General features: G+C 37.9%; 4 protein-coding genes across 6 annotated transcripts; 1 reads left to right on the top strand and 3 right to left on the bottom strand.

Moving 5' to 3' along the window:
- The first annotated feature begins 2,685 nt into the window (after nucleotides 1-2,685).
- LOC141899921 (uncharacterized) lies at nucleotides 2,686-3,576 on the top strand. The gene is made up of 2 exons (XM_074786543.1): nucleotides 2,686-2,697; nucleotides 2,950-3,576. Exon 2 carries the CDS (start codon nucleotides 2,952-2,954, stop codon nucleotides 3,573-3,575), a length of 624 nt encoding a protein of 207 aa, XP_074642644.1. The 5' UTR covers nucleotides 2,686-2,697; nucleotides 2,950-2,951; the 3' UTR covers nucleotide 3,576.
- LOC141899920 (uncharacterized) lies at nucleotides 3,548-6,661 on the bottom strand. 2 transcript variants are annotated; one of them, XM_074786541.1, is made up of 8 exons: nucleotides 6,570-6,661; nucleotides 5,752-6,295; nucleotides 5,607-5,657; nucleotides 5,312-5,463; nucleotides 4,903-5,234; nucleotides 4,384-4,804; nucleotides 4,166-4,262; nucleotides 3,548-4,082 (listed from the first exon to the last, which is right to left on the bottom strand). In XM_074786541.1, exons 2-8 carry the CDS (start codon nucleotides 6,233-6,235, stop codon nucleotides 3,760-3,762), a joined length of 1,860 nt encoding a protein of 619 aa, XP_074642642.1. In that variant the 5' UTR covers nucleotides 6,236-6,295; nucleotides 6,570-6,661; the 3' UTR covers nucleotides 3,548-3,759. The 2 variants fall into 2 exon arrangements, with proteins under 2 accessions (XP_074642642.1, XP_074642643.1); XM_074786542.1 differs by having other exon boundaries at nucleotides 5,752-6,495; nucleotides 6,570-6,611.
- Nucleotides 6,662-6,733: 72 nt separating this feature from the next.
- LOC141899390 (uncharacterized) lies at nucleotides 6,734-9,984 on the bottom strand. The gene is made up of 7 exons (XM_074785654.1): nucleotides 9,209-9,984; nucleotides 9,064-9,099; nucleotides 8,494-8,654; nucleotides 8,067-8,425; nucleotides 7,490-7,970; nucleotides 7,150-7,261; nucleotides 6,734-7,053 (listed from the first exon to the last, which is right to left on the bottom strand). The coding sequence occupies exons 1-7, from the start codon at nucleotides 9,747-9,749 to the stop codon at nucleotides 6,827-6,829; spliced, it is 1,917 nt and encodes a 638-aa protein (XP_074641755.1). The 5' UTR covers nucleotides 9,750-9,984; the 3' UTR covers nucleotides 6,734-6,826.
- Nucleotides 9,985-10,192: 208 nt separating this feature from the next.
- On the bottom strand, nucleotides 10,193-13,541 carry LOC141899833 (uncharacterized). 2 transcript variants are annotated; one of them, XM_074786392.1, is made up of 7 exons: nucleotides 12,919-13,541; nucleotides 12,592-12,663; nucleotides 12,103-12,260; nucleotides 11,646-12,013; nucleotides 11,116-11,560; nucleotides 10,931-11,027; nucleotides 10,193-10,709 (listed from the first exon to the last, which is right to left on the bottom strand). In XM_074786392.1, the coding sequence occupies exons 1-7, from the start codon at nucleotides 13,487-13,489 to the stop codon at nucleotides 10,387-10,389; spliced, it is 2,034 nt and encodes a 677-aa protein (XP_074642493.1). In that variant the 5' UTR covers nucleotides 13,490-13,541; the 3' UTR covers nucleotides 10,193-10,386. The 2 variants fall into 2 exon arrangements, with proteins under 2 accessions (XP_074642493.1, XP_074642494.1); XM_074786393.1 differs by lacking the exon at nucleotides 12,592-12,663.
- Between the last annotated feature and the right edge of the window lie 396 nt (nucleotides 13,542-13,937).

The following is a 13,937-nucleotide window of genomic DNA, read 5'->3' as shown; positions in this document are numbered from 1 at the left end:
GTCATAATATCAGCCTTGTTGTTCATTATTTTGAAAGGAATAGAATATTAGAATAAGCGGTATGATAAACGATGAAGGTCGAACTTGGAGTACTTCGAAATCGGAAGTCCTAGTCCGGCGTTGGATGCGATGAGCAGTTGGTTGAGCAGTTGGCCTTTAGCAGTCTTTAGAACGTGAAGCTGTGAGCCATTTGAGCCTATTCAGGGATTTGGGCCAAGATCTTGATTCTGATAGATCATTTTTGTTGATACTTTACAAATGCAATTCTTCTTATGTATTTGCTCCTATTGTAGAACTGATGAAAGATCTGATACTTTATATTCAACATCAAAAGTAATTTGACAATCTCATTTGGGTTTGGAAATCACTTTCAATTTAGTTTAGAAATTTTACAAAATTAAATTCCACAAAGAATTCATTCAATTCACTTTCACAAAATTGAATTGTGAGATCAGATAATTTCACGTAACAAATGAATCCCGATTTGATGTATGAGAGTTTATTGTGACTGTGTTGATTGCTTTTGCCGTTAAAAAAATGTGTCAATATCTGAAACAGACAGTTTATTCCTCACAGTGTGACATCACTGTCACCAGTCAATTTCAAACGGTTAAAAGGTTTACAAAAGAAAATCGTGTTTAATGTTTTTCATTCAAAAATCGAACAAGGCTGAAATTTTATAATAAATATATCAAATCTACTTGTGTCACTCAGTTCGCGGATGCAACGTGGCTTTGAACATGATGAATTCTACTACTGAGTTGCTGATAGTTGGTCGACCTTACAACAGTTACATCGTCCTGTTGACTGTTGCACACAAGTCTGGAAGCTACCGTACCTTGACATTGGTCATTCTCCTTGTCCTGTTGTTGTTGGGAGCCTTTGGGAATTCAGCTACCTTTCTGATAATGATAAGTCGTAGATTCCGCAGTTTATCTTACGCTAATTATCTGATCGTTTTGTCCGCGAGTGATTTTGTGTTTTGTCTCGATTTTACGTTGATGCCGGTGTTGCAATTTGTCTTATTGCGCGTAAGAATCGGGCCGATCATGAGATCACTGATCAGTTGTCAAATCTATGAAATTTTTATGGGATTGATATCATCAAACAGTTCGTGGTTAATAGTGGCGATATCTCTAGAACGTGCGGCGGTTGTGCTCTTCCCGTTCACATCTCGTTTGATATGTACACCTAGATTCGCCCGATGTACGATTGTTATTATTTTCGTAATGAACACATTAGTAGTTGGTTTATACCCAGGAGTAATAATGGATTTTTATGACCAGTTTGGATGCTTCTATGAAATATTTGGCCAATTTATATATTTCATGACATTTGTGGTGTATGTTTACCTGCTACCTTTAGTTTTGATTATAACATCAAATTGTGTTATAGTAGTTCAGTTGTTCAGAGGTTCAGAAATGATTTCGTCTGATAAGAAAACTACGAAAGCAAAACGTACGACAATAATGCTTGTAACAGTTTCACTAGCATTCGCAATTTTCACGCTACCATCGTCTATCGCTGTATTCTTACCAATCTCCGAGGACCAGCGGGAATTTCTGTTCGATGTATTCACACAGTTCCAATTGTGCAACTATGTGGTCAATTTCTACATATATCTTTTACTGGGGCGAGAAATTCGTGAATATTTCTGTACGAAGATTTGCTGCATGAAGCAAACAAAATAAAATGAATCACCCATCTCTGTCGCTTGAAACTGTGTAGATGATGTACCCATTTGATTAATAGGCCATAGTTTTTCGGGGTTCATTGTATTCGTGTTGTGTAAATGGGTTCACATAGCCAGGCCTGGATCTTATCACTTGATATACAAAATGACCCCGATATTCATTTATATGTTAAAATGGAACTACATGTACATAATATGATAATTCACCATCGAATGTATTAAAAGTTTAATTATCAAAACTAATATTTGATTAAGATTTTCTTGGCCACTCCAGAATGCTTAATTAGAATGAATACACAAGAATAAATGTCAAACAAGAATCTCACACTGAAAAAAGAAACATGATTCGAAGAAGAATATGGCCACGGGTTGATTTCGACCAGGCACCGCGAGTCTACACTACCAGGAAAATTATCATCAGTCATGAAATTGAAAAAATATGTTTGGTTGGTCATTTACGACGTGTTTGTCTGACCAAAGAATTGTAATGACCTTAACATAACATATTCATATTCATATAATCTATGACCATGTCTATATTTGCTTACATTTTACACGTGAAAGGGCAAGCATTCAAATATCCTGTCTGGACGCTTTTGTATATACATATTTAGCGTTATAGCGTGCATTCCTATCAAAATCGTGACGACTGAAAAATAACATATGCACATCTGCAGTGTTAGTTATGGTTATGATGTTTTGACCAAAATTTTGAACAATTGTCGTATTAATCACCATATCTTATCGTATTTGATGTGAGAACATTGCGTAGTTTATTATTCGTAGACGTACGCGTATTACGAATCACCTGGTAACCGCGGACTGATTTAACGTTTCATTAATTAGTTACATACGGACGATACGATGAATTGACCTTTGATTATATCACGTACTGGAGACAACTGCATTTTGCTGGTGATTTCACTGTTGTTACGTTACTGTTGTGGTTATGAATTGTAATGTTGTTACGCTGGAGCATGAATCGAATGGAATAGACGATTAAGGTGAGATACATGTGATACAAGTATTTAAAAAAACTACGAAATTTTGTATTTAAATCGATATCTTATCAATATTAATTGTTTGATACATTCTTACATTTGTACGTTATATCATAACCCGGATATAATTGATAAGCTTTTTATTTTACTATGTCATTGTACTAAGCCTACGACCCCAATAGATTAATGATAAAGGGAATCGTGAAATTATAACTTGAAGAGAATAGTGAAGCACATTGTGTATTTGTTTTGTAGGCATGGGCAACGAAGAGAGTTTACAGAATCTGGATGAGGATTTCGACGAGGAACCGTCGTTACAGCGTTCAAATGAAACTCCAGTACAACATCCCAAGAAAACGAAAAATGTCAGCATAAATCTAGTTCCCACTGAACATATCATTGACGATAAAAATCTGGACTTGAATCGAGCAGGTGGCTGGGGAAAATTGACTAAACTATACAATACTCCGAAGGCCAAGGCGGTTTTAGCATTCAAGGAAGCGGCCAGAAAACAACAGAAGCAAATGAGTGTACCTTCAATGCGATACGATACGTTGAACTATGGAAAGTGGGAACCAAACGGGTCGCCATGGTCAAGTGACCCCAGAGATTGGGGATATGAGACAATTCCAGACTCGTATCCGATGATGAACGAATATTACCATCATCCAAATGTTCCCGATGATATGACGAAGGAATCGGAATTACCGACGAAATATGAATCATTAAATGACCTATATACGAATTACTCTGAATGGAAGGTCAGATTTCGTAGCTCGCCAAAACATGGCATCCATATAAATACTCGACCGATAAACAGAGCTGCTTATCGAGATCTGACGAAGAAGACAGTGAATCAAGGAGAGTGGGCAAATTATTGACTTGTTGTATTATATGAGAAATGATTAACGTAATTGGATATACAGATTACACACGGACTGATTATTCAAAAGAATATGAACATTTTTATTTACAGCACTATTTACAAAATAGCTAATATCATTCGTATGTGTTCGGGGCGACTAAATAAGATAAGATAGATGTAGATTTCATAATTGAATTAGTTCAATCGAAGTGGGTTTTTATAATGTGTGATAAGGGTACACCACGACGTATTGATCTGTCAATTGCCTCCATCAGAGAGCGCCAATTCTTCCGAGCTGACGTGCCTATCTTCATGCTGTGTCCGTCCCATGACGTAGAAATAGCATGACTTTGGTCCAACTTCGGTACATCATCGTTTATAGCGAATTCAACCAAACAAGTCGATTCGGTTCGGCTACGAGGTTTTCTCGTTTCCTCGAAATTAGTAAATGGATTCAGCGGGACACCGCCTGCAGTCGTTGCCCCGCTATGGTGAGGTACTGAAATTCCAGACGCTAACAGCACTGAAATATTAGAAACAAAATCGAACCCATTCATGTGGAAAACAATTATCAAAATAGAAACCAATACGATACTTTTACGATACCTTTGCTTGTCTCTGGGCCATAATCTGGCCCTAATGGATTGAAGTGTGAATTATTTAGTCCTTGATAACGTCTTTTTGGCAGCATGACAGGTCGCCTCTGCATAATACAATATCAATCACATTTCACCTTCAGCCTTAATGATTATGTGATAAGCAATGTGGTTTTCCAACTAGATATTATCATGCCATAAAATTGGAGTAATAAAATACATGCAAACCTTTTCACCAGCTAACGTTATCTTCGTCAGCTTTCGACTGTAACTTTCATCAGAGTAAACGTTTACTGACATGCTCCAAACAGATTCCTCCGAGTACCTGAACGTTTTTTCGAATATAGTTCCAATCGGCAATGAGCACGGGAATACCGTCTCGCCATCTTCTGATCTATATCTTATAATAAGCTGGCAGTTGTCGCTATTTCGAAGATATATGAATCTATCGCAGGGTTCACGTGACCGTGTCGACATGCTGTATTCGTCCAGTTTTACGAGTTCCATATTTGCACTAATTTCTCGTTTTTCAGGTGAAATATTACAATAACACCTGAATATGGCGATAGATTGGTTTAGATATTGCGACGTCTGATTAACGATATCTGTGTAAACTTCGCTCTTAATTTCCGAACAAATGACAAGATAGCTATAAAAAGAAAGGGGGAAAACATTGAATAAAACCTGTATACGAAATACAAATTATGAATAGCTGTTTATCAAGGCTCGCTGCAATGTTTTACTTACGTGCCGAATTTATTTCCAATGAATTTCAACCAGCCGTCAGTTCTATTAAACAACATATTACAAGACAAATACACACTATGCGTCACATCTTCCCAAGAACAGCCCCCAACTGGTGAAGCTGCGTCCGAGAATAGAATATGTATGTCTCTTTTGCATTTATTGAACATTTTCTCGTCGAATAAATTGCTCTTGAAGATTATCGGTGAAGCAATGGCCACGCGTTCAGAGCCGGGTAAGATCGAAATAAAACTTCCCAAAGTCACTTGGCTCAGATCCAAAGAGCGACATGATCTCTTAACTAACGAAATGGCGTCTCTTGTCAGAGCACATTTCTGAAAAGTCAGTAATATGTTCTGGCTATCATCGGGCTCGTAAAAAAGCAGATCGTGGCTATTTTGAAATAATTTACCCGAATATTGATACACTGTCCTGGTGTTTTCTGCCCGTTGAATTCTAATACCAGATGCTCATTCATCGGTTTTTTCGTTGGTACACTTTCTAAATATACAGTAGCAGTCGAGACAGTCAGATATTCTGGATCGGCAGGACGCCATCTGGGATCTACGAATAAGACATACATACATTGCTGAAAAGACGACATTCCGAGTGTTTGGCATTTTATTTCATAATCAACATGTTTACGTGGATCTTTTACAAAAACTTGTTCAATTCAATCGCATATTTCGTTCAGTATTCATTGTTACCTTCAGATATCAGTCGTTGTGATTCTTTGGCCCCATTATGAACTGGTGAATCTACAATTCATAATATTAAACTGATACCGAAATTCCGTGATACAAAAATTACGTAAACAGTGTATATAGATTGGTAGGTTATTCAGATCATTACCCATTAGCTCACGAAGCAAAATCTTGATCTCGTCACTGCTCGCCATGTCGCTTCCGTCGTTGAATTTCGAAAAGTCTAGTATTACGGTCTTGTCATCCAATGATGGAACGGGATGACAACGTTTATCACGTACGATAATAATCAGTTTTTTATCCCCGGCTTTCATACGTAACTGCGTTAGTTCATTGTCGACGATTTTGTCGAGAATGACCACGTATTTCGATGCGATTTCTAACGACGTCGAACTGGGTCGAGTTTCGCTGACGCAATGCCGGGGGTTATCGTAAAACATTGATAATTTGCCACCAGCTTTGTCTTTAAGCGTTTTCTTTAAATCTTTGAAAAAAGACTCAGATGTATTGGTGTCATATCCAAACCAAATCTTCGATTTACCAGTACATTGACTGCTGTTTTGTGCCTCTAACCGTTCTCGTGTTCTAGCTTCGGCGGCCAAGAGAACGATCTCTCCTTCGGCAGCATACATTCTTCACAACACTCACTATATCGGCTTATCCTCTCTCAAAAATGTGATCTTGCGCTCAACCTGACAGTAAAAACCATGACGAAGAATTCAATAGTAGTCGGATGAAACACTCACCCGTGTACGCTGTAGCTAGTCGCGACTTCTTCGATCAAGTAATGAATAGTTGATGCTTTTTACTACCAGCGATTAAGTTATGATTGATTTTGATACCAGAATCGTGAACAAATGAATTCCTGTATGTTTGACTTGGGCACCTCTATCTAGAAGCAGGCTGTCATACATAAAAATGTCGCATGTAATGATATATCATACCTAAATTTTCCATTTTACCTACCGTATATTTTCTATGAATGTATTCCAGGGTAAATTTGGAAGCTCTTTTGTTCAATAACGAATGAATAGTTGACCTGAATCGTTCGAATGAATGACTCCGGGAAATTCCCCGGTACTGTTTTTATCGAGTGATTAGAATCGTTTATCACAACAACTAGGTTTGTGGTACACTGAAGAAGATATCTTTATTATTGACTGTTGATACAACTAGGATACTGTATTTTACGATAACGAGAAAAGAATCCCAATAGCGATCGTTCATTTTTTAGAAGCTAATTTTAGTGTGTTCAGTTCAATAGATGGGAAAGCCTTCAGCCGTTTCGATGACATTTCGGTAATATTTGGCTCTTTTGGCGTTTCCGTTTGTTTAGTTCGTAAAATCTTCTCCCGATTGAGGGCTACTGCACCGAGTCGACATTGTTGCTCACTCGATGTCAACGACTCTAAACTGAACAAATCATCAGGCGCTGTTTCACTGATAGACGCTACCGAAAAATGAAAACGACAAATCTTTATCAGAATTGTTTATACGGCATAATGATGATAAAAATAATTTGATCATCTTTATCTATGATACCTACCGCTTCGCTGTCGGAAAGTTACGAAGGTGTGTTCATGATCTTCCTCTGGTTGTGACGGCAGTGACCAACGACGATGATACCTACGAGACACTGGAGGCCAAACCCTCTGCTCCTAGATAAACATCAAAACATTAATATATTCAACGAAATAATTCTATTATGTACATCTCATGGGCGTAGTTTCGAAGGGACTTTCGGGTGTTTTTTATTCAGTTCGTATACTATCTAAACAATCCGAGGTTTAACTTATCGATGAGAATACACGAAAAGATGAGTCTTGATCTCTGGATTCCTGCATCTGCAAAGAAATATTATCTGTATCATTTAGAAACATTCTTACCGTTGGTGACACCGATATTTTAGCTAGAAGTGTCTGAAAATTCGAATCAGAATAGAAAGCGCTTTTGAAGGACCATGCCTCAGATCGACGATACACGCAAGTTATGACATGGTTTGACGAGAAGTCGCTGCGGCTGTCGACATCAAACACTTGAGGCAAAACACATCGCTCGTCTTTTCGGTTGAGTTTGAGTGTTGTGACGGCGTAGCACGTACTATTCGGCAACCGTACAATCACGTCTTGGTAATTGAAACCATAATGAGAGATATATTCATCCAGACGTACGACGTCACATGTCAGGATGAGTTTTCTGTCGTAAGCGGTGTTATAGGCAGTACTGACGTCATTATTCTCGATGATGACGTCATCTGTACTATAACTGACGATTATTCTGGCGAATGCTCGGTTGATTTCGTTGCTGATGATGCTTGCAAAACTGATGAAATTTGCAACGGTAGATTTGCCACTTGTTACTAGATACCTACATAAATTGGATATTCGAAATTTGATAAATAAACAAAAGTTTTATGTGTGGAAACTTGATTTTACTACATCGCTTATATGCGTATATACATACGTTCCATATTTCATCGCCACAAATTGTAACGTAGTTCCACTTGCGATATTATATATATCGCTAGCTCTCTTCGGAAATCGAATAAGACATGACGTATCTGTAACGTCACACCAGGGAGACGAGCCAACAGGCGACTGACTTGATGAATATAAAATTCGGACGTCCAAATTCATCGTCTCGTGTTCATAATTCAGGAGTATGGTCGATATTAAGGGCAAGTCTGTATGAAGGATGTCATCATTAGCAGGATAAGGACCGATAGTGATATATGTCCCTCGGTGGATGTCTTTGTACAAGAATGGATCCGTTGAACTTATCTTTTGCACGAAATCTATTGTCTTTTCAGTTATGGTTGTTTTCTAAAAGAAGAAAGTTTTCTTGAATCGATTACGAATTATCCATTGCAGATTTACATATTCAAAGTTACCTGTATAAAGAAACACGTTTTGCCGACATCTTTAGTTGGACCTTGTACATCAAAAGTCACTGTTAGGTCGTCGATAATGTTGATTATTTTCGGTAGCCTTTCTAAGCATGTTACAGTGGGACTTGAATAAATGTAATCAGCATGACTTTCACCTTTGGTCCCTTAATAAAATCAGATTGAATAAAAAGTGTCTCTAAATGCTCGACCGAATTCGAACAGGTCTCATAACCTGATTTGAACCTTACAGCCTCAGAACTCACACAGCGAAAAAACTTATTTCCTGTTTATGCATTTCGGTGTTTAGCTCGTCCCATATCGCACCCGGCGTAACAAGAAACATCGAAACTTACCTACAGCGCCACCAAGTAATGTTGTTTAAAAAGCTGTCATAGAATCATATGATATATCAAAATGACGGTGATATTGATCAGACACGTGACGGCTTTTAGTGTGTGTCGGTGGTTCTTGTTATCTACTGGTACATAATCACGAAACAGGCCAGAAAAGCCTGTCCGTTTCATTTTCATTTCGTGCTGTGTGCGCAGGGCTATGTATATACATGTATTATACCTTTGAGTGCCGTAGCTCTGGCTTGAATCTTCGACCCTAAAAATTACAGTAAAATGTTATATAACGTAACGTGACGTATCGATCTCCTACAGTATACATAATAATGTTTTCATAGAGAATAACATGTACATTATCATCCACTGACCTATTAATTCACCAGCCAAAGTGCGCAACTCTTGACTTTGACAAAATATTGTATAGTCCAAATTGCACTGGCTGAAATCGAAAGTTGTATATTCTATGCTACACGGTATAGGTGGAAGTGAACATGATTCAACCTTGATAAACATCAACTTGGGAATTATCCAAAGATTGGTATTTTGCAGACGATTCCCTATTTCTGACAGGGCATGGTCGATTCGATACTGGAACCATGCATCATTCTCGACAGATGCATCTAATATAATCAAAAAATCAGTCGCAAATTCGAAAATCGATTCAAACGCCTCGATAGCCTTTTTATCTTCGTAGATTTTTCGATAATTTCCGTGAAAACAAATTGAACTTTGTTGCGTAGTCCGTTTATAGAATCGAAGGATGTTTCGGAGTAGCTGATAGGGCCGTACTGTGGTCGCCTTTGTTGGATATGCCGCCCACAATACCCGTTTATATTCCTGATGCTTAATCACCAAATCGTAGCCACCGTCTTCGCGTTTTTTGTATGAAACCACGCGTTTGTTTTCCATGATTCCAGTAATATATTCAAACCAATAACATACACTGAACCTCGCGTTTACATATAACTAACTTCCTCATTAAGAAACAATATTATAGTCCGACTAACCACCCACAATCTGCGTCAACACGTCGCGGATTTCTCAATCTACAAGTCAGTTTTTTTACCGTTTATGATACCAGCTCTATACAAATTACAAGTATTCTACGTATCGAGTACTCTGTCCCTGATAAGAACAGAAGCGACCATGATAAGCAATTGTGCTTAAATGCTCATTTACGGACACATTCATTATGTAAGGGACAGTCAGTGATATTTGTTGTTTAATCTTCAGCAGCTATGAATTTCTTACATCGGATAGGAACTGCACGATTCTGACTCCTTAAATGCGGTTATCGAATAGAGAATATACGAAAAAATATCCTTAGCAGAGAATACAATTTTATTGTTTCTTTCATAATTTACAGTGGTTGAATAGATTTAAAGATTTGTCATTGAAATTGGTCAAAATATATAGTTCCTTTATCGAAGAGACATTCGTTTCATATGTAATACCATAGAATACGTATATACACATATAAATATATACATTTATACACTGTTTGTCCATTTGACGAAACAATATTCTGAAAGCTATGGCGAATGTATCACTTGATACTTTCGAAGAACTGTTGAAATTTTTGTCTCGAATTCGATCGTACAGGAAGTTTATCTCCGTTGAAATCATTAAGTTTATCCGGATCTACAGTCAAGTTATCGTCGCATGACATAGCCCGCGACTTCCACGTTTCAATCTGAGCGTCCGTCCACTTCGATGTTTTGGTTGACGTTTCGTCGAGCGAATATCTATGTTGGTACCTCCCGCTACCGTTCTGCCGATCGTTACTAGATACCGTTAAATCATCAGCTTCAGCTGATCTTGCTGCTGCTACATTTAAATCATTTACACCTGTGTACGCTTCCTCGACAACTGGAAATTAGAAATTGTTTTTAAAAATTGGCCACTGTCGTCCTCGGGACCCGGTTCAGTTCTTGATTAAATTTGAGTCAGAAACTAACTGTGAGTTAGCTGACTATGCGTTAGTTTTGCGTGCCACAGTTCTCATTTAACTCAGAGCTAAAGGTTAATCAAGAACTGTGAAACCGGGTTCGGGATTAGATATATATATATATAACACGTCAATAACTTACGGTCGAATTCAGATAACTCGCTGGATGCCAAATCGGGAGGAGGGGAAGTCCAACATTTGGAGTAAACGTGATTCAAGGGCGGCCAGGTTTTACGACACTGAATAAATCAAAAATATCTATGAAAAATATCTATGAATCTATAGACAGGCAGTTTAAAAACATATTCGTTAAACCAATGGTCGTACCTTAGCCTGTGAACCAGTGCATATCTTAGCCAGGAGATTATTGTGATCTTTATCGGAGTAGAATTTAACGCGGAAGCGCCAGTTTGTACGATATTTCAGTTTGCCTAGAAATGAAGATTGTTCTGGATGATCCAAATGAAACTCGTGTAGAAACGAGAAGTCATTACCGGACTCGTCACAGCTGTATTTCATCGTTGCATAACAATCGTTATCTTCGAGACGAACGATAACGCCTTGAAAGTAGTTCCCGTAATATTCGACCGGTGTGTCGAGGCGAGCGATTTCGCACCTAAGCTGTAGATGTTGGGTCGCTAGGGGATATTTAGGTAAGTCATCGTAATGAACGATGAGGCGGGCGAAATTTGAGTTCATGTATTTACTGGTTAAGTTGGCAACTGCGCATGCAATTTGCGAGTTTTCTACGGACGTCGAACAAATCATGTATCTGAAATGAAAAAAAAGTAATAATAAAGGGATTGTGAGGTATATTCCACGACTGTTGGCCAGTCATCAATCAAAAATCTACTAACGTTCCGCATTGAAACGAATCGTATTGAAACCAACCATCACATAAACCACGTCTGGTCTCTAGTGCATCGCTCTTTGACGTAGTGCTACTTTTCGGAAAACCGCATATCAACGATGACCTTTCAGTGACGTCATTCCATTTCGCGCCTACTAGGGAGATACTATCGCTGTGAAGCACACGGACGTATTTTTGCAGGCAATTTTTGAATTTTTGATCGAAAATAAGCAGTGAAGCATTGAATTTCAGTTGGTATTCGGTGGGTGGAGATGGGAGTATTGAAAATACTGTTCCAAGTTCAATATTCTCAAAGATACCCTTTGACTCTTCATTCATGACCAAATCGCGCGCCTGATCGCTTAGATTACATTTCTGAAAATAAAGGGAAAACATCACAAAATCCACTGAACATTTGAGCTGATAATCATACAGCATAGATCATGATAATAGTGTATATAAACCTGTATTAGGAATGTGCTGTAGGCTGAATCAGTGTCAATGGATTTGAACGTTACATTTACTCCAGCTATAGATTTGCTTTCTGGGAGATTATTCAGATATAGGCCTACCAGTGATGGATGTGCGTATAGATAATCAACATCTTTTTCATAAGTCATTTCTATAATAACAAAATTAGATTAAGAATGAATATTGGAAAACCCACAATGGAATACCGGTTACAAACTAAATGTATAAGTATTGATCACATAACCATTATCAAATACATTATCTAATCAATATTAACTTGAAAAAAGAAACCCAACCGGTGTATACAACTTTTACTTCCTGGTGAAAATGGATAGAATCATTTGTGAAGCAATTTTTGTATGCATCCCACTTGTGACTCATTCCAAGAATCTAAAGTCACCTCTTGAAATATCTCTGATTTATCTTTATGGCTTACAAATCTTTGCACTTGACTTGTTGATGAATGCTTTAAAATTTCTTACCCGGAATTGCACTTTTTGCCCCGACAAATATAGAATCTAAAGTATTGACATTTCCAATGTGAATATCCAAATCTGGTGGAGAAAATAAATAATGATCAAAATACACCAAAGGCCTCCATCATTATAGACCTAGGGCGAAATATTACAGCCAGGAAGTGTTGCAGTTTGAAGATATCCTGATTTTTCCTCAGAAAAGTGGATTTAATTTTTGCAAAATGATTCCAAGATACGTAAGATGATACTATTTCATGAACAGTTTTGTAGAACATAAGGGCCTAGTTTCATTGAGGATGCATTATCTCATCTCAGAATGAAGTAAGAACTTACCGAGGAGTTCTTTTATGAGGACTTTGATTTGGTTGTTTTTACTTAGATCTTCCTTGTCCCAGTCTGTTCTCGAAAAGTCTAATGTAAGAAAGTTCACATTGTCCGTCGATATATCACTAAGATCAGCCTGACTGTCCATTTTTACGAATATCATGCGGCATTTGTATTGTTTGTTTTTATAACTGCTGATTGCACTCGATCTCTGGAAATTGAATCCAATATCCGTCTTATGATTTGCATCGAAAAGTACCACATACTTGCTAACAGCTTTTAAGCTTTTCTCCATGAAATAATTGTCTGGTTCAGTAAGGTGCGATTCACATTCTTGGAACAGACATTCTATCTGTCCGCAAAGTTCCTTGTCAAAAAACCTTTCGAGTCTTTTCACGAAGTGACGCCTCCGATTCGGATATGTTATCCACACTTTGCATTTATAGCAACATTTACTTGCGTCGTGTACGAATCCAAAATCATCAGTTATCGTTGCTGCAGACTCGTTCGGGTTGGCACGTTTTTTGAAATGTTTTGAAAGCACATTTTTCACTCGAGTAAACATTTTATTCGACGCCATTACAACGTCGAGAATTATGAGCTACACGCGACGATGTCTGCTTGTAAACTAAAAGGGAATTTCCCCGAAAAGGAATTTCTGCGCGCACGAGTTCCGGGTTTATTTGTTCAGTTATCAACGAGTTCTAAAACTTACTTCACCTTATTTACTGTCACCCCAGAACTATTATCGAGTAATATCAAAAACTATATCAATATGTACTTATTGGGTTTTCCCCACAAAAATGCACCCCTCTAAAGACGATACCGAGCTGACGTTAAGTCTCCGTATATTTCACCACGTTTGACCAAATGCTCCATCATTTTAGCTAAAATTGATGTTTGCTTCGATTCCAAAAATCACAATCTCATATCTTATAGATGTTTTGGGTCGCCGTCTGAAGTTGGTCGTTGTCAAGTGTTTATATCAGTGTCGACAATCATCACATCATGTCGAATGTGTGCGACTT

This window comes from Tubulanus polymorphus, chromosome 2 (assembly GCF_964204645.1).
Source record: "Tubulanus polymorphus chromosome 2, tnTubPoly1.2, whole genome shotgun sequence".
Taxonomy (NCBI): Eukaryota; Metazoa; Nemertea; class Palaeonemertea; order Tubulaniformes; family Tubulanidae; genus Tubulanus; species Tubulanus polymorphus.
This window is presented reverse-complemented; position numbering and strand designations above follow the sequence as displayed.

Coding starts and splice junctions, on each gene's coding strand:
- LOC141899921 (XM_074786543.1), top strand. CDS start 2,952: ATGGGCAACGAAGAGAGTTTACAGAATCTGGATGAGGATTTCGACGAG.
- LOC141899833 (XM_074786392.1), bottom strand. CDS start 13,489: ATGGCGTCGAATAAAATGTTTACTCGAGTGAAAAATGTGCTTTCAAAA. Junction 11,028..11,115: donor GCACTGGTTCACAGGCTAAG/GTACGACCATTG, acceptor TGATTTATTCAG/TGTCGTAAAACCTGGCCGCC. Junction 10,710..10,930: donor CGAGTTATCTGAATTCGACC/GTAAGTTATTGA, acceptor TCTAATTTCCAG/TTGTCGAGGAAGCGTACACA.
- LOC141899920 (XM_074786541.1), bottom strand. CDS start 6,235: ATGTATGCTGCCGAAGGAGAGATCGTTCTCTTGGCCGCCGAAGCTAGA. Junction 5,658..5,751: donor TTTGCTTCGTGAGCTAATGG/GTAATGATCTGA, acceptor TATGAATTGTAG/ATTCACCAGTTCATAATGGG. Junction 5,235..5,311: donor GACAGTGTATCAATATTCGG/GTAAATTATTTC, acceptor CTGACTTTTCAG/AAATGTGCTCTGACAAGAGA.
- LOC141899390 (XM_074785654.1), bottom strand. CDS start 9,749: ATGGAAAACAAACGCGTGGTTTCATACAAAAAACGCGAAGACGGTGGC. Junction 9,100..9,208: donor TTTGGCTGGTGAATTAATAG/GTCAGTGGATGA, acceptor TGTAATTTTTAG/GGTCGAAGATTCAAGCCAGA. Junction 7,054..7,149: donor AACTTTCCGACAGCGAAGCG/GTAGGTATCATA, acceptor ATTTTTCGGTAG/CGTCTATCAGTGAAACAGCG.